Here is a 17,181-nt window from a genome sequence, read left to right as displayed (position 1 = left end):
GGAGAAAATGCTGAGACCCATTCCATCTAAAGCTAACTGTTCTTCCAGATTGACGGTTTCATCTGGTGAAATGGAATGCCGACAGGAGGTTTAAACCATTTTTAAAAGATACTCTGCATGAAGCATGCACTGGGCCGTTTCTAAGCTCCATGTGCTGGTCGTTGATTTCAACATCCTTTGCAGGAAGACTTCTTCAGGAAGGGAGCTCGGTCTTAGTAAGCCATTTCTGAATTTTTTTCCTGTAAAGTGTATGAATGACCCAGCGGAACTGCAAAGCACCGAAGGACACCAATGAAGCTCTTGTTCTCTGTCTATTGTCTATGTCTTTAATTTTCCCAGGAAGGGTTTCCTCAGCCCACAAAAGGGATGTTGTGAACGACAAAAGCAAACAAGAGCGTAGTGAGGGAAAGATCAGTTATCAGAACACACGCCGGTTTTTAAAGCTTTATTGAACATTCTCTTTTATGCTAGCTCCCTGGGGAGGCACGCACAGATACACTGATATGTGACTATAGTAAAATAAGATAGAAATATTCTCCCGCTGAAAGCGTAAATTGGTTCTGCATTCTGGCAAGCATTTTAGCAATTTATGTCAAGCAGCTCTAAAGTATCCATACCTTTGACCTATTATTTCTCTTCCCAAGAAGTAAGGGAAGGCTCAGACACAGGTGCTTAGATTTAGTTAACGCATTGTTTGCAAACGTGAGAGACCGGAGAGGACTAACCAGGCTGTAAGGGGGAATCCCAACAGGCGGTGGCACTTCTGCAGTCATACGATGCTAACTCGAAGGATATCGGACACCACGGACTTAGGCTCACTGCGCGGTCTTAGAAACACCGCATCATCTCATTGACTTAGGAGTAGGTTTTACTTTTGTTCCTCCTTCTGTGAACATGTAACTGTAGTGAATCAGATCCTGAGTGCCTGAGGTTGTTGAGATGGTAGATCGAACAGTTCTGTGGGTTTCTTTCTGATCTGTTCCATGCTTATGTAAACACACACACACACACACACACACACACACACACACTGCAATCTAAGCTCTGTCAATCTATATTACTCAGTATGTTTTTTTTTAAGTACTAAGTATAAATCAAGTTACTTCTGGGAACTAAAACAAGAAAAAAGTATTTTCCATTAGATTTTTCTAAATTCCAAGTATTTTATAAAGATTTTATTTTTAAAAAGAAATTAAATGAATTGGATAAACGTACAGAGAATCAGGCACTTTTAATATGGTTAGACAGAGAGGGAAATGACCAGAAAACATTAGGAATGAGTGGTTATGTCTTCCCCTTCCCTGACAACCTAGCAGTGGTCATCAGAAGATCTGATGCCGCCAGGTCGCCTTTATTTTTATCAGTGAACTGTCGCTGTTGTTTTGGGGTGTTCACTTCTGCAAGAGTTCACAGCAGAGGAGCCATGAACAACTGATAGAATATTAAAAAAACCAAAGTTGTGTAGCTTAATTTTCATTGTTATATTAAAAGAACAATTAAATATGAACTGTGAGAAGATGGCTTGGAGTCAGTCGGATGCTCTGGATAAACCCGATGGCCGGTCTGGCTCAGCGGTTCTCAGCCTTGCTTGCACTTTGAAAACATGGTGGACCTTTTGAAAACAAGAGTAAAAGAGTATTTATTAACAAATGCAGTAAATTTCGCTGGTCCCATGCCAATGATTCTGATAAATTTGGACTGGAATAGACCCAAAGAACACAAACATCATTTCTCCAGGTGAGTCTGATTCTAATCAGCTGAGAGCTGTTACTGTGGGTAAAGAGTTAAGTATTTTGGAAATGGTGACACCAATAATACGCTACACAAATGTATACTCTTGTGTGGTACATAGTCATGTTCGTGCTTGTTCACACATGCATGCATGTGGGCACATATGTGGAGTCCACATTAGATATCCTCCTCAGTTGCTCAGAATAGCCTGATGTGAGTGGTCAGCCCTGCCACTTGAAGCCATGGAGAAGTCCTGGCCCATGTCGCCACTGAGGACAATGGCCACGCAGCATCTAGGGTCTGTGTCAATGCCCATGGCCATATTACCACCAAAGGCCATGCCTAGGATAATGTTGATGTCCAAGAGCTGTGCAGACCTGGCCCCGCCCGTGGCACTCAGGAGAGCTGGCCCTGCCCCTCACTGGCTGTGGCGCTCAGGAGAGCTGGCCCTGCCCCTCGCTGGCTATGACACTCAGGAGAGCTGGCCCTCTCTGCACCAGGCCTGGGTAGCACTGTAGAGCTGGCCCTGTTGGCGTGGGTGCTGGTGAGCCAGCCCCAGGGAACGAGAAGGGGAGAGCTGACTCTGCCCCTTGCTGGCATTGGGTGAGCTAAATGGGGAAGTCCTGGAGAGCTTGCCCTGGTGGTATGGGTGGGGAGAGCTGGTGGGCTGACCAACCCAGCTACTACCAGGCCCAGATCCAGGGCTTTGAGTTGGCCCAGCCCAAAAGTCTATCTCATCTAGACTGCTGGAGCACATGAAAGGGCCAGTCTTGCAGATCCAAAGCTGCAGGATCTCCATGACACTGGGCAACAGCAGGATATCTGAGAGGAGTCCAGTGAGGATTCAGTATTGATAGCGCAGCAGAAGCCAGAGGCCTCGAACCAGACTAAGGACTCTTTGCAGTGAACATTTGCAAGCAAAGACGTGTGGACAATGGCTGGCCTCGGTAGCACACACCTGTAATCCCAGCACTCTTGGAGGCAGAGGCAGCTGGATCTCTGTGAGTTCAAGGCCAGCCTGGTCTACAAAAGGAGTCCAGGACAGCCAAAGCTACACAGAGAAACAAAATAAACAAACAAAAAACCTCCAGATGTGTGGACAAAAGGGTATAAGACGGGACACACTGTGACACACTACAACTTCCACAACAAAATTTTGTTTTGATTTGGGTTTTTTGTTTTGTCTAGTTTTACTTTTATTTTATTATTTTTTGATCTTTCTTTCTTTCTTTCTTTCTTTCTTTCTTTCTTTCTTTCTTTCTTTCTTTCTTTCTTGATTTCTATCTTTGGAGGGTTAAGTTGCAAGGACTGAGGGTGGATATAAAGGGACAAGAGATGAATGGTATTGGGAAAACATAATGTGAAATTCACAAAGAACCATAAGAAGTTAAAAAAAAAAAGAAAAAAGTTTATACATGACTGATTTCTTGCTTTAATATTGTTAACCAGAATAATTTAATTGTGCAGATCACTGAACACTGAAACATTGTGTCTCTACTTTCTTCCACATTATTGTTGTTTCTAAATAGTAAGCGCACTATTTAAAGATAACTGTTTCTTTGTCTCTTTTTTAGTGGACAGAATACATTTTGCATATAGTAGGTGCTTAACAAGCAGGGAGCATGAAGGTGGCACAAACAGAGTTTCCTAAACTTCCTGACTCATAGCTTACTTGATGACTTAGTGAACTCTTTTTGTGGCCACACAACTTAATTTTCAATAAAACTAATCAGCTGAAAAAATACATATTTGCTAGTTATGTAATGAGGTAGATAGGTTTATTAGGCACTTTACACAGTTTTATAACACTTTACACAGTCTGTGATAAGACTGAACACTGACCCTCACATTTCGGAAAGATTAGGGCTTCTGTTGCTGTCATAAATACCATGATCACAAACAGCTTCAGGAAGAAAAGGTTTATTTCTTTTCAGAAATCTCAGGTCGTACTTCATCATAATTCTCAGGTCATAGGCCGTCACTGAGGTGGGTCAGGGGAGGAACTCGAGGCAGGAACCTGGAGGAAGAACTGAAGCGGAAGAGCTCACTGCTTGCTCTGCTTGCTTCTCTTGGCTTGCTGTGTTTGCTTTCTTATGCAACTCAGGATTTCCCACCCAGGGTTGGTAGCAGCCACAGTGGGCTGGGCACTCCCACATCAACCATTCATCAACCAAGACAACACCCTACAGGCATGGCCACAGGCCATGGTGGGGGTGCTCTCCCCACTGAAGTTCCCTCTTCCCAAATGACTTAAGCTTGTTTTAAGTTGACATAAACTAGCCAGCACACAATTCAAGTAAATGCAGTCACCGGAACCTGAGTGTCCCAGAATGGCAAGGTGACTGAGTTTAGAGACATAGGATGGACTGTTAAGACTGCAAACTCTTGTGTGGCGCCCAGTGTGCAATTGTGTGGTTGTGCTTATATGGACAAAAAATTTTTTTCTGGACTGCCTATGAATATTTGATCATTTTGCTAAGTTTTGCATATTATTTGGGAGCAATGGCTTCAGGTCAGCTTCTAGGGGTTCTGTTTTAGGAATAGCACATTGTTAGGGTCCAAGAATCACTGAAGAAAGACACCAGACTCAGGTAGTATGTAAAAGCAAAGAGCATTTACTTTGCAGGAGTTACCAGCATGCTGGGATCACCATCAAGGCAAAACGGTGACCCAGAAGTGAACACAGAGGCTCTTTTTATAGACAGTTAGGGGGTTTGTGCGGTATTTCCTAAACTTAATTGGTAAGGAATGACATAGAGGTACGAGGGGAGTCAGGATTGGCTGATTGTTTAGGCCTGGCTGCAGCTTTTGGTCAGCCTGACCTGTCAGCTGATTGGTTGCCCTCAGGTTGTGGCTTTTCCAGGAATTCTTTGTTTGAACTCTAAGAAACAGAAACTCAGGCCTAGTCAGACAAAGAGGAGAAAAAAAAAAACCTGTTACGGTGTCAGATTAGCCAAACAGATAGACATTAAATCTGCCCCATCTTATTCAGAATAGATCAGGGCCTTCTGGGATGGGCTGTCAGTAGACCTCAGCTATGTGACCTTGACTGGGATTGGCTAGTGTTCATGGAGGCTATATAACCCTGATTAGAATTGGCTGACTCCTTGGAATTAAGTCCTCTCAACAGGATGCATTTACTGATTTTAGCCGTGTGATTCACTTTGAATATTCTATTGCTAAACTTTTGCATGCATTTTAGGAGAGAAAAATGCTCCTATCCTTCCTTTTCAGCACCACGCCATTGTAAAGCCATTAAAAATTGGGAGTTTACAAAAGGAGCACTTAGACAAACTCAAAGCACTGTGTTCAGTGAATTCTGTAAAGACCGGAGGCTTTGATGGTGAGATTGAAACTTTTTACATTTCATTATTTTAAAGCCTCAGTGAGTTTGGAGCTTGTGCGCTGCATATCATTGACTAAGACATTTTCTTTCAGAGGCGGCGAGTACTGAGGGCCAGAGACGATGACCACCGGGCAGGGTTCAACGATTCTTTTGGCAGCAGATAGAGGCCTCTGCCCTTCGCAGGGAGTGCTGCCTTGCAAACGCTTCTTTGGGAAAGGATAAATTCCAACTCCAGAAACTGGTTCTGCCTTAGTCTAGGCTTCCTGCCTTAGAGTTGTGTAAATGAAAATAGTAATGACATTTGGTAGCTGCTATTTCAGGTCCTTTCGGGAAATTTTTGAGGAATTTTTGGGGGGACATTTTCAGTCTCAGAGACAGTACTTTTCAAAGTATGAACTATGTGTATGTCAGTCGACAGTTCTCGCAGTGGCCTGGGAAATACAGCATCTCACCTGGTCTTTGTCCATCAGTTGTACCAAACCAGGCCTACTTAACAGCACCATATCACTAAACTTCAAAGAAAGCTGAGGCACTCTGTGACCAACTCAAACGATTCACGCTTGATCAGTCCTCACAGGAACATCTGGTTAAATGAATCTAACCTGATTGCTGCTGTTTGTTCATGAGAGGGAACATTGTGGTTTCCTGGAAGGCATTTTTGTCTTTCCCTTATCTAGTTTTACCAACATATTTAAAAGATATAAATCGACATATCAGTGCTATTAAAAGATCCCTGATGAATGACTTTTTTTTTTTTAAATAACATAGATGTTCACACCTGTTTTATTTATATTAAAAGGGTACCGATTAGAAACCAACACATCTTACAACAAATAAATGATTAAACCTGACTCTGGCACATCGCTACCATGAGGTGTTCTTGAGCTGTGAAAGCAAAGAGCTGCTAGCACATATACCTTGGATCTCAAGGGCTCATGATAAATAAGAAAAGAAAAGCTCATTTTAAAGTGGTTGAATTAGCAGTTGTATTTCTCATTGCTTCGACAAAGCACCTGACTCTGGGTTCACAGCTTGAGGATAGACTCATCATGGGAGAGAAGGGGTGTGGCAGGGACAGCTGTGTGGACAGGACTACATGGGAAGGTTCCAGATAACCAGATGGAAGCTAGTCTGCTCTATCATCCTCAGATCACCCCGACTGACCCAACTTTACCAGGTAGACTCCAACCGCAGGGGTTCCTATAACCTTCTCAAGTATCACCCTACACAGGGGACCAAGTGCAAACACAGGAACTCACGGGAGGCAGTTCGTACTCATACCATCATGCAAGCAACATCCCAAATGACGTCGCTGGCTTGACATTTCTTCTCCAGTACCGAAGACTGAACCTCAGGCCTGCTGCGTGATGCTCTACCACTCCGCTGGATCTCCAGCCACATTATTTTTATGTGCTCACGGAAAATTTCACACATGTGTGTAGTGTGTCTTGGTCGTAGCTGTCCATCACTGCCTGTCTTCAGGTCCTTCCCGCCAGGATCCCCACCTCACTTCTCTCCCAACTTCATGTGGATGATTCTTTTTTAAGTACCAGTTTATTAAGAAATTCAGATTAGGGTGAAATATATTTTGGAGTAACTCTGTATTAAAAAAGCTCTCAAATCGTTACCATGAGTTCTCTTTTCTCCTAACATTTACCCTATAGTCTCATTTTTAAATTTTGTTTCTCTCCTCCCCTTCACTTCCCTATCTTTCCCTTCCCTCCCCTCCTGTCCCTTTTCCTTTCCTTCCCTTCTCTTCCCTCTCCACAGCCAATAATAGTTTTGGATCTAATTCTGGGGCTTAAGCAATGAAAAGGTGGCTTTTCTATTTTACTGGATTTTTTTCTTCTTAATTTAGTGCCTTTAAAAGAAGGCCACTAATTGTCTGTTTGAAATGCTGTGGAAATTAAGTTGTGTAAGGCCTCTCCACTCATTAGTATATGTCCTTTTCCTTCCAAGCTCCTTTGTTGTCCTCTGCTCCTTTCTAAACTTTCAGTTCTTGTTTCAAGTAAATATGGATATTGAACTCACACCCTGGAAGAAAGGCTTGCAAAACTGTCCCGTTGGTGATTGTTTGTAATTGTGATTAAAAAAAAAAGTTTTCATCTTTGGTGTGTAAGTTGTCTTACATTTAGGAGGCTCTGTCCTGATGCATTCTGAGTTAGCTTTCCAGGTTAAATGTTCTCAAGCGATGTCATATTAGTTTTCAAAAGCATTGTCATTGTAGCAACGTACTCTTCCCTGGCAACTGTGGGGTTAGGCTCAGAACTTTGTGCTCAGTACTGAAGTACTTACTACTGAAGTACTTAGTACTTAGTTACAATTAGATGGTGATTTCAGGGAACCCCTGATGAAGCCTACTGCTCCTTGCTTCTCTCAGGAGCTTGACCACCTCTGGTCTTCTCTACTCTTCTTGCTCAGCAACTTTGCTTTCCCTGCTCTGCCCCTTTTCTAACCAGTGCACAGAAGCCCTTACCAAGTTCCGTAAGAACATGAAGTTGTGTGGGACGCTGTTGGTCACTAAGACACGTAGCTTTGTAGAGAGGATGGGGGAAAGCCAAGCAAACACCAGCAGATACTATGTGCTCTGGAACCTATCAAACAGAATCTAGACGGAGTGAAGAAAACATATATTTGAAAAAGCGGTGGTTGGCTTAAATTGAAAAGCGAATTGAAATTTCCATACGCAGAGTGAATGAAAAAAAAAAAGAAATAAAAAAGAAAGAACATGCCTGTTCCTGGGTTTCAGCACCAGATGAATTAAAAAAAAAAAAAAAAAAAAAGGAAGGAAGGAAGAGGACAGGACATGACTGCATCTCGCTGTGGTGGAGGAGAAGGTTTATTGTAGATGTGAGGCAGAACATAGCCAGAAGCAGGGACATCTGGGAGAGTCCAGAGTGGACATGACCAGACTGAGCCAAGTCATGTGAGGAGAGGGAGAGAGGAGGGGCAGGGAGAGCCAGTGCGGCAACCAGGAGACCCAGAGGTACAAAGACAGCGAAATGCATGGATTGTATAGGAAAGGGCAGCAAGGGGAAGAGCAGCCCAGCCCCTGAGCGGAGGGTTCAGGGGAGGATGCTGGGAATGCCAGCCAGGAGGGCCTCACAGCAGGTGGGGACTGGGTTTGGAAGCAGGGAGAACCTGGCCACCAGGTCCCATTTTGCTATGTTAAATAGGCATCTCAGCCATTTGTCTCAGATTTGAAACCCAACACAGGTTTTATAAAAGTTGTTTGTCTTAGGGTCCCTACTGCTGTGATAAAACACCATGACCAAAACAACTTGAGAAAACAGTTTGTTTGGCCTATGCTTCCCCATCGCTGTTCATCATCAAAGGAAGTCAGGGACTCACACAGGGCGGGAACCTGGATGCAGGAGCTGAGGTAGAGGCTCTGAAGGCTGCTGTTTACTGCTTGCTCTCCATGTCCTGCTTAGACTGCTTTCTTATGGAGCCCAGGACCATAAGCTCAGGGTAGTCCCACCCACAAGGGCCTGGGCCCTCCCACATCAATTACACAGAAAATAGCCTACAGGCTTGCCCAATCTAATGGAGGCATTTTTCTCAGTCAAGGCTCTCTCCTCTCTGTTGACTCTAGCTTGTGTCAAGTTGACATAAACCTATCCGGCATAGCGTGTATTTGGTCTTGGATAGTGACTAGTGATCTGTTTATGTAGCAGTATCGAGGAGGATTCTGCAACCTTTTTTTTCTGTAAAATTCTTGATAGTAGGTATGTTAGCCTTTGCAATCCATATGACACAACTGCTTTGCCCGTGTAAGAAAGGTACCCACGGATTCATAGATGAATAAGCTTGACTGTATTACAAGAAAACTTTTATTGTGAAATCAGGCAGTGGGTCAGAAGTGGTGTGCAGGCTGTGGTCCGCCAGAACATGGTGGAAGAGCAGGATTAGAGGGAAACAGGTTGATAGGAAAGTGGAGGCAGAGACCAGAGGATTTTGGATTTCAGCCTTGATCTGGGAATCGATACCCTCTTTAATGAAACCAAGCCTGGTGTATCTCTCCTCAAAGCTATAACTCCACAGACATTTAAATGAGAGCCAGCTGTTTTGTATTTATATCTTAAGATAGTTGTATGCCCAGCTACAAATGGAGACATCTCTGTGACTGAATATGAAATTTGTTCAAGTGGTATACAGAGAGTAAATGAGGCCTCTGAATGCCCCTGCTAAAGTCTGAGTTGGATCAGGAGCAGAAATCTGGCATCTTTGGAGTTCTTTCTATGACTGCTCGCTAGGAAGGGATCAAAAGATCAGATGCTAGAGGAAATCAGAGGATGCTTGGCCAGGTCCTCCAGGGTCTCTGAACTCAAAATGTGAGCATGGTCCTTGTTTAAAATACCAGTGTGAACTGATTCCCAAATAGATATGCAAGCCATGTCTGGGCTCCCTGTAGGAACTGTTAGCATATCAGCTCTGAAGTAACTTCTGCTTATTTTCATTGAACATAATGTTAGGTGCCATCGGAGCGTCTTTTGTACGCTTCCGCAGAGCTTTTCCCCCGATGCCGTCAGAAATTCTGCAGTCTTTCCCCTTACATGTTGTTTTTCCTCTAGCTAAACTTTCCCAAAGCTCTATTAACGTTTTTATCTCCAGCACCAGTCCAGTCCTGATGTGCCTGGAAGTCAGCACTTGCTGAGCATTCATTGAATGAATTCATAGGGGTCAACATTTGTCCTTATTCAGAACAAACGTTTATAAAATTGTATTTCTGTGCTCTTCATTGCTGCTTATTTTTCACTGAGGCATGATCTCCTATAGTCTTCAGAATTTATTTCCTTATTTTACTGTTCAGTTTCTGAAACCCTCTAATTTGGAGTTACATTTCTAGGAAAATGTGGCACTATATCAAATGAAATTATTGTGGTTGCTTGCGGCGTCCTGGGGAAAAATGTAGGCTGGCTTTCATGCCAGGAAATCTGGATCTTCTGCGGTATCTGCTTTGCACAGTTGTAACCTACATATTGGAAACAGCGCAATGAGATTGCCGATTCTCTGCGGGCTTGTAAGATCTTTACCCCTCCCACATCAGGGTGTTAGTGTCACCCAAATACATACCCATAAGTATTTTTTAAAGTCCTTTTTAGAACCCGAGTTGCCCATCCCTGTAGAAGAGGAAACTGTTCTTTTAAAAGGACACTTCTTTATGCTGATTTAGTACTCGCTGGCTTTTAGTGACCCATATAACCTAACACACACAGTAAGAAGTAGTCAGTAATCCCAGGGCCTAGCTCAGAAATATCTGTTTTATTTTAGGTTTTTTTTTTTTTGTACAGCATTTAAATTATATGTTTCCTAGTGCAGTTGAAATCGTTTGTTATTGGACAATTTTTAAACTAATGGTGACATATTGAAAAGATGATTATGTGGGCATGGAATAATAATTATAATTATGTGACAGAGAAAATAATACACTCACAGAAAGCTGAATGAACAATGGGAAAAGTCGACAGATTATGGAGACAATTGCATTGCTTGCTGGAAATTATATGTACTTAATCAAGGATCTGCTTCAGGTAGTGGAAAGCCTGTTCGCTGGGCGCAGGATCTGTGGGTGTATGATGCCCTGGCTGCTCACATTGGGTGTCTTCTCAGCGGCCCAGCTGGCCAGAGCACCCTGCTAAGCCATGAGCAGGCGATTCTTTGTAACTGGTGCCTTCTGAATTGCTTTGACCAGACTTTTCAAGCAAAAGGATTTGCTTCTTTTTTTGTTTTCAAAATGTTTTTGCTGTAGGTTATGCTAGGGTAAGAGACAAAGTATGTTCAGGGGTTGGGAAAAGAGACCCTGAGCTAACAAATGGTTGTTTGTTCCCTTTAAGCACTGGTGAGGAGGAGGCAGAGCAGTAAAGGTGATGTCAGAGGAGAGTGTGCTGGGCAGGTCTGCCTGCTCCCTAAGCTCGCAGCAGCCATCACCACAGGAGGGGTGTACTGATGATAACCTTCCCCCCAAGTCTGTTTTCTGATCAAATTTGTCCTGTGTTCTTGGGGCGGGATTGTTTTAAGTCATCTTATCGGTGGAGCCCAGAGTTGGGTCATCTGGAGCCAGGGCTTTTTCTCTTGCTGCCTGTTCCTTCACAAGCTTAGAGCACATGGGGTTTTCACTTATTTTGTGACTTTCCTTTAGGATCATATCCACACATTGAGTATTTTTATCCGAGGACTCTGAGAATTTTCAGACTGATGTTTGAAGCACATGTGTTAATGAAAGCTCTCTTCAGGTCTTATTAGTACAGGCTGGAAGGAACTGCTTTAGGTGTATTTTGTTGGTACAAGTACATTATCAAATTTAAATAGGAAATTCCTTTAACTTTTAGTTTTACTGAGGTTTTGCTTTTTTTTTTCCTTTTCTTGTATTTAATATTATTCTTCCTTTACTTTCTCTTATAGAAAATGAAGTAGCCTATTAATTCCGTACATATATTTATAGTTGAAGCTGTAGAAGCAAGTTCCAAGACGTTTGGCTATAACAAATGTAGGGAGTTCATGGGAGAGATGATGCTGAAATCACGTGTGTTAGCCATCACAGTTCATCTAGGATAGTTCAGCTCTAGAACCCTGATCCTCCCTGTCTTCTGTTTAAGGTACTGGAGGTTTGACGTCATGGGTTTGGGGCCAACGGAGAAGAACCTCATGTCAACTCTACTTAGTTATCAGCTACATTCAGTGTAGAAACCCACTGTGCTACGTGCATGACAATAGTTTGCTTACACAAAGAGTTATAGTTCCCAATTAAGTGGAAGCCATCAGCCCAGGGGGCTTCAAACCTACACCAAGAATTACAGGAAACTAAAGAATGCTGTGAGTCAGAAGAATTAGTCTTCCCCAGGAAAAAGCAGACAGACTGGTCATTAACACCAAATGGTCATTCCTGAAAACATTCCTGATATCAAGCTGTACTAACGAACAGCAGAAATAAAAAAAATACATATATACACACACATACATATATACGTGTGTGTGTATGTGTGTGTGTGTGCAACAACAGTTGATGAAAAAAGGACCATGAGGTTGAAAGAAAGAAGGAATACATCAGAAGATTTGGAGGGAAGAAGGGGAAAGGAGAAATGATGTAATTATACTATGAAAAGATAAATAACTTTTAAAGAAGCCTTGATTTGGAGAGAGTGTGTGTGTGTGTGTGTGTGTGTGTGTGTGTGTGTGTGTACACAGGTACACACATGTTCAAGGGGGCACTTTATTCTTTTTAGTTGGTATTAGGAGTTAAGCTTCTCGATAATGATTGGAATAACGTATTCTTTGAGATACTGTAATTGATCTTTAACCTCATGTCTCGGCTCTGGGGGGGACCAGAACTGTTTTGCTTTTCCATCTGCTGAACTGCCCCTTCCCAGGGATAGAGTGATGGTTCACTAGTTCTGTTTGTCTCTAAAGTGATCCAAAACCAGTTAAGGTGCGGTTTTACAAAGTTGGAATAAACAGGCCTGCTGATGATTTGTTAGCCATCACGTGGCTTAGCTAACCTTAAGCAGGATTTTTCTTTTTGCGTGACGTGCTTTCCTGATAAAGTGATGTTAAGCAAAAATGAACTTGATTTTGCAAATGTGGAGCATCATCATCCTTAATGAGGTATTTATGAATGTACGGGAGTGGCGGGGGTGTGATTGTCCAGTTGCAGATTTTTTTTTTATTACTAAGAATCATCACAACCACGATGAACCTCTCTTGTGCATAATTAGTATACACTAATAAAAACACTTTTAAAAACAAAACAAAAAAAAAAAGAATCATGACAACAACCAAAGATTTGTGTTAACTTTATCTCCTTACCTTAGAGTAATTACCACTCTCCCAGCGGCTGCAACGTTAGGACTTAAGGGCCACAGGCCTGTGGTCACACATATAAGGAATGGCGCTGTGGACGCTGACCGACTCCAGAGCTACTCACAGGAAAAAAGAAAGCATCCTCCGCAAAGATGTTGTGTCCATGGTGCAAGTTTGTTTGTTTTGTCTTGTTTTGCCGGGTATCATCAGGGGTAAATCTGATCATATCAGTCAAGATCTGTACCTGAGGAATGAGACCCGAGCGTTAAGTAGAGCCGGTTATAATTCTCGTGTCTTCACGTTGCATTAATATGAAATCTTACGTAGGTAAGGAAGGAAGTTTTTTTTTTTTTGAGAAAGATTTCTGTGTGACATTTCATGTAGTTGAAACACTAATGCATTTCCTGCCTTTTAGCTAACAGAAAAAAAATAAAGTAGCGTGCCGTGAATGGGTGTGTTTAATTAGTGTTAAAATTCTGTAAGTTGAAAGCAGACAAAGTAAAAATGTACTTTCCTCAAGAACGATTCACTGCTCTCCTTTTAAATGACAAAAATTAGAATAATGATACTGTGCCTTATTAATAATAAACATTCCAATTTACTTTGGTTTAGGAAGAATAATGAATTTGTTGACTGTTTTTACCTGTTTGCAGAGCCATTAATATGTACATCCTAAATGTAAAAAATGTTTTGCCTTGTTATTTGGAAGTATTTAATGACATTTTAGTGTGTAATGCCATACGTTCTAGGGCTTGACCTTATTCAGCTTCTGGTTTTTTGTTTTGTTGTTGTTTTGTTTCTTCCCTCCAGTGTCTGTATTCATGCTAAAAGTCCAGGTGAATGACGTCATCAGTCGCCAGTACCTGAGTCAGGCAGTTGTGGAGGTATTTGTCAACTACACGAAGACAAATTCCACAGTAACTAGGAACAATGGAGCAGTATTGATAAAAGTGCCCTACCAATCAGGACTCAGCTTAACCATCATTGCTTACAAAGAGGGCTACGTCTTGACGCCTCTGCCGTGGAAAACCGGAAGGATGCCAAGTAAGTTCCTCGGTGGTGTTTTGCATTCACAGATGTAAACAATTTCTGCATCTGGTGGAGGAAAGTCTGTAGGGCTGAAAATGAGCATACCTGTAAGGAGGGTGTGTAACATGTTTAGAAGGAAAGGAACATTGGTAGACAGCACGATTTGTCTGTTTGGGGTGCTGGAACAAAACACTGAAAACAAGGTGGCTTGTGGGCAACAGAGACATCACACTGTTCTGGAGGAGAGGAAGACCAAGACTGAAATGCCGGGGGGGTTCACCTTCTGGTGAGAGCTTGCTCTCTGATTGGGAGAATGACTTTCCCTTTTATAGATGTCACCTTCTTACTTTGTCCTCACCTGGAGGAAAGAGCTCTGGGGGCTCTTCTGAGGAGGTCTAATTCCACTGACGAAGCCTCCGCTGTCCTAACTTAGTTACTTTGAAAACAACACCAGGTCTGAGTTCCGTCTCATGGAATGAGCCTTAGGTTCAGCAAAGTGGTTGGTTGGCCCTTTGATACTTGTGCCACCATTAAGCCAGGCCATCTCGCAGACATGGCGCTGCTGCTGGTCTTCGGGTTTGTAGCTGGGGCTTTGATGATTACCCCTCTCCTCTAGCAGTGTGTAGATTACAATCCAGCACCATAAGCCCTAGTCAGGAGGGGTCAAGCTTTGGGTCATCGGCTCCATTTCTCCAGGGTTGATGATGTAAGCATGTGATGTCAGCAATAGGGCCTTTACCCTTAGGATGCAAGGGTAACCGGCAGCCTTGGCGAATGCCTGTGGTGTTGGGGGAGGGGACCTAGGGGACCTCTTTGTGCGGTGACCCAGCAAGATGTAACTCGCTCCTGACACTGAGGGCTTCATTAGTGGTATGAGATGTCTTCCTGCTGTGCGGTCTTTCCTGTCATGTGGTGATCTGTTCACATTTCTACAAAAATCTGGATTGTTTTAGGGAGCTTCTGCAGTAGTGGGTTTCCATGAGGTCCCTCCTCAGCCCGTCCTTTACTCTCTCACCCCTCCCCATTTAATGCTCCTATTCTCGTTTCCCCGCATCTCTTTATCCCTGTGTTTCATTTCCCTGTCCTCAGAAGGCCCCATTCTCTGCCTTGAACCCTTCCTGGGTTCCTAGCCCCTCATTATTGAAAAGCATACATATCTAATGCTCTAAACCTGACAGCCATATATAAAAGAACACACGCAATATTTGTCTTTTTGGCTCTGAGTTACTTCACTTGGGATACTTTTTTCCAGCTCCATCTGTCATTTTACCCACAAATTTCATTTTTCTTAACAGCTGAATAATACTCCATCGTGCAAATGTAACACTTTTTCATTGGCTATTCATCAGTTGCTGGTTATCTCAGCTGTTTCCAACTTCTGCTTATTATGAATATAATAATGAATGTGGATGAGCAAATATCTCTGTAGTAGGATGTATAGTCCTTTGGGTAGATCAAGAAGCTTTTGAGACACACTATGACAGAATTGTACCTGCCTCAGTTTCCCCTACAGTAAATATTTTGATTGTGTTGTCCTATTTCACAGTATATTCTTCAGTTACGCTTTCACTGTTCCCGCAAAGCCAAGCAAACATATGGCTCTTTGAAGATACGGTTTTGATTACTGGAAAACTAGCTGGTAAGTGTAACACTTCTTTAGTAAGGAAGTCCTAGGGTGATCTTTTTATAAGAGGATCCGGGTTGGTTGTAACTTGAGAAAAGTCCAAGTTAGGCATGGCTGCTAAGTTGATCTAAACCAGTTCTTATCTTATTATAAAATCATGGTTTTGTGTATTGGAAATAGTTACCTTTCATATGCACTAAACACGGGAACATATGATGTGAGGGAATAGCAGGAGTTCTTGTCTATCCTCCCCTCGTCTCTGACTGTGAGACAGTGCCTGAGCCAGTGACAGGGACAGAACACGTTTCCCACACCTTCGGACTAGGAAGTCTGCGCTGCTCCCACGTGCGCCTCCAGGTGAATCTGGCTGCTCATGTCGGAGAGGCTTGTGACTGGGGAGCTCGGGCCCCTCAAGGCAGCCATCCTTTGTGGCACTTGGCACTTGTCTGTCCGAAAGAAAGAGTTTGAAAGCCCCCCGTTCCCTCCGTGTGTTTTTTAATCGGCACACAGGAGAAACTCAGACAGACACGTATTACACAGTGCCTTTATACAGTACAATTGTTTGTTTGGTTTGTGTGGGTAAGTTAATGGTCAGCTCTAACATAGGGAGATGACTAAAAGGCAGGAAATCCTCATGAAAGAGTCAAGAGAGGCGTGGCCTAAAGAACGGCTTGTGAAAGCTCACACTTAGAAGCCCATTTGTGCATTTCTGAAGGATTAAGTAAGAAAACTTAATAGTTCCCAAGTGAGAACTTGACTTTGGGGTCCATTAATCTTGGAGTGAGTTACTACGTAAGACTGTAGCCCCTTTTCCCTGGATGTTACAGCATTTGGTACACATTTTGCTAGCATGTGGCAGAACACGGCCTAGAGCCGTGTGTGGGGAGGTTGGAAAGTGAACAGGAGCCACGTGGCTACAGCGCGTCCTGGCTTTAGCTGCTGGGGCTTGAACGAAGCTAGACACAATCTTCTGATGTTGTTACAGCTCTCCATAAAATACCTACTTGTTAATGCTCACAAAATACCTGGTAAAGAAGACATTTGGCTTATTATACTAGAAGTGTGTTTGTATAATAGACGTGTGTGAATGTATCTGTGGACAATAGGACAGAAAGATTAGAAAACGTCTCTGAGGTAATGCAGATAATTTGCACGGGATGCATTTTTTTTTTTTTTTTTTTTACTTCTAAGAAAATTGTATCTTCAGCATAATTAAGCCACATATGTAAAAATTTTTATTTTTTAGGTTATCATACAAAAATAGTACATTTCATCATGATATCTTCATGTATAAAGGTCACATATTTTAACAGAGAATGTTTTAGGGAGTATTTTAAATGATCTGAAAATTGTTTTCTCAAATATCTTAATCAAACAATAATAACTATATCATTGTGTTATTTTACTCCAGTGTTTTGCAAGTATTATTTTTCTACCTTTATGCAAAAATCTTAGAAGTTGATTTTGAGAATTATTTTACATTATTCTTTCATTAACGTACAAATCTTTAAATTTGACACATTTTCACCCTAATAATTCAAACGATTCCTTCTGTGATCTTTATCAGTGATCTTATCAAAGTTCAAGGCCAAAGGTAATATATTTAATAATTTATCATTTTAATTTTGGAATTGATCCGTGGCTTGTTAAA

At 42.3% G+C, this 17,181-nt stretch overlaps 1 protein-coding gene across 1 annotated transcript in view; it reads left to right on the top strand.

Moving 5' to 3' along the window:
* Positions 1-17,181, top strand: part of Fam171b (family with sequence similarity 171 member B) — a 54,614-nt gene that overhangs the window by 22,094 nt on the left and 15,339 nt on the right. The window contains exons 2-3 of the mRNA XM_055600669.1: positions 13,688-13,921; positions 15,453-15,545. Coding sequence (XP_055456644.1) covers positions 13,699-13,921; positions 15,453-15,545 — 316 coding nt within the window. The 5' untranslated portion in view covers positions 13,688-13,698. The remainder of the gene's footprint in view (positions 1-13,687; positions 13,922-15,452; positions 15,546-17,181) is intronic.

Source organism: Psammomys obesus, unplaced genomic scaffold (genome assembly GCF_907164565.1).
Source record: "Psammomys obesus unplaced genomic scaffold, mPsaObe1.curated_primary_1811, whole genome shotgun sequence".
Taxonomy (NCBI): Eukaryota; Metazoa; Chordata; class Mammalia; order Rodentia; family Muridae; genus Psammomys; species Psammomys obesus.
Note: the sequence above shows the minus strand (reverse complement) of the source record. Positions and strands in the feature narration are given on the sequence as shown.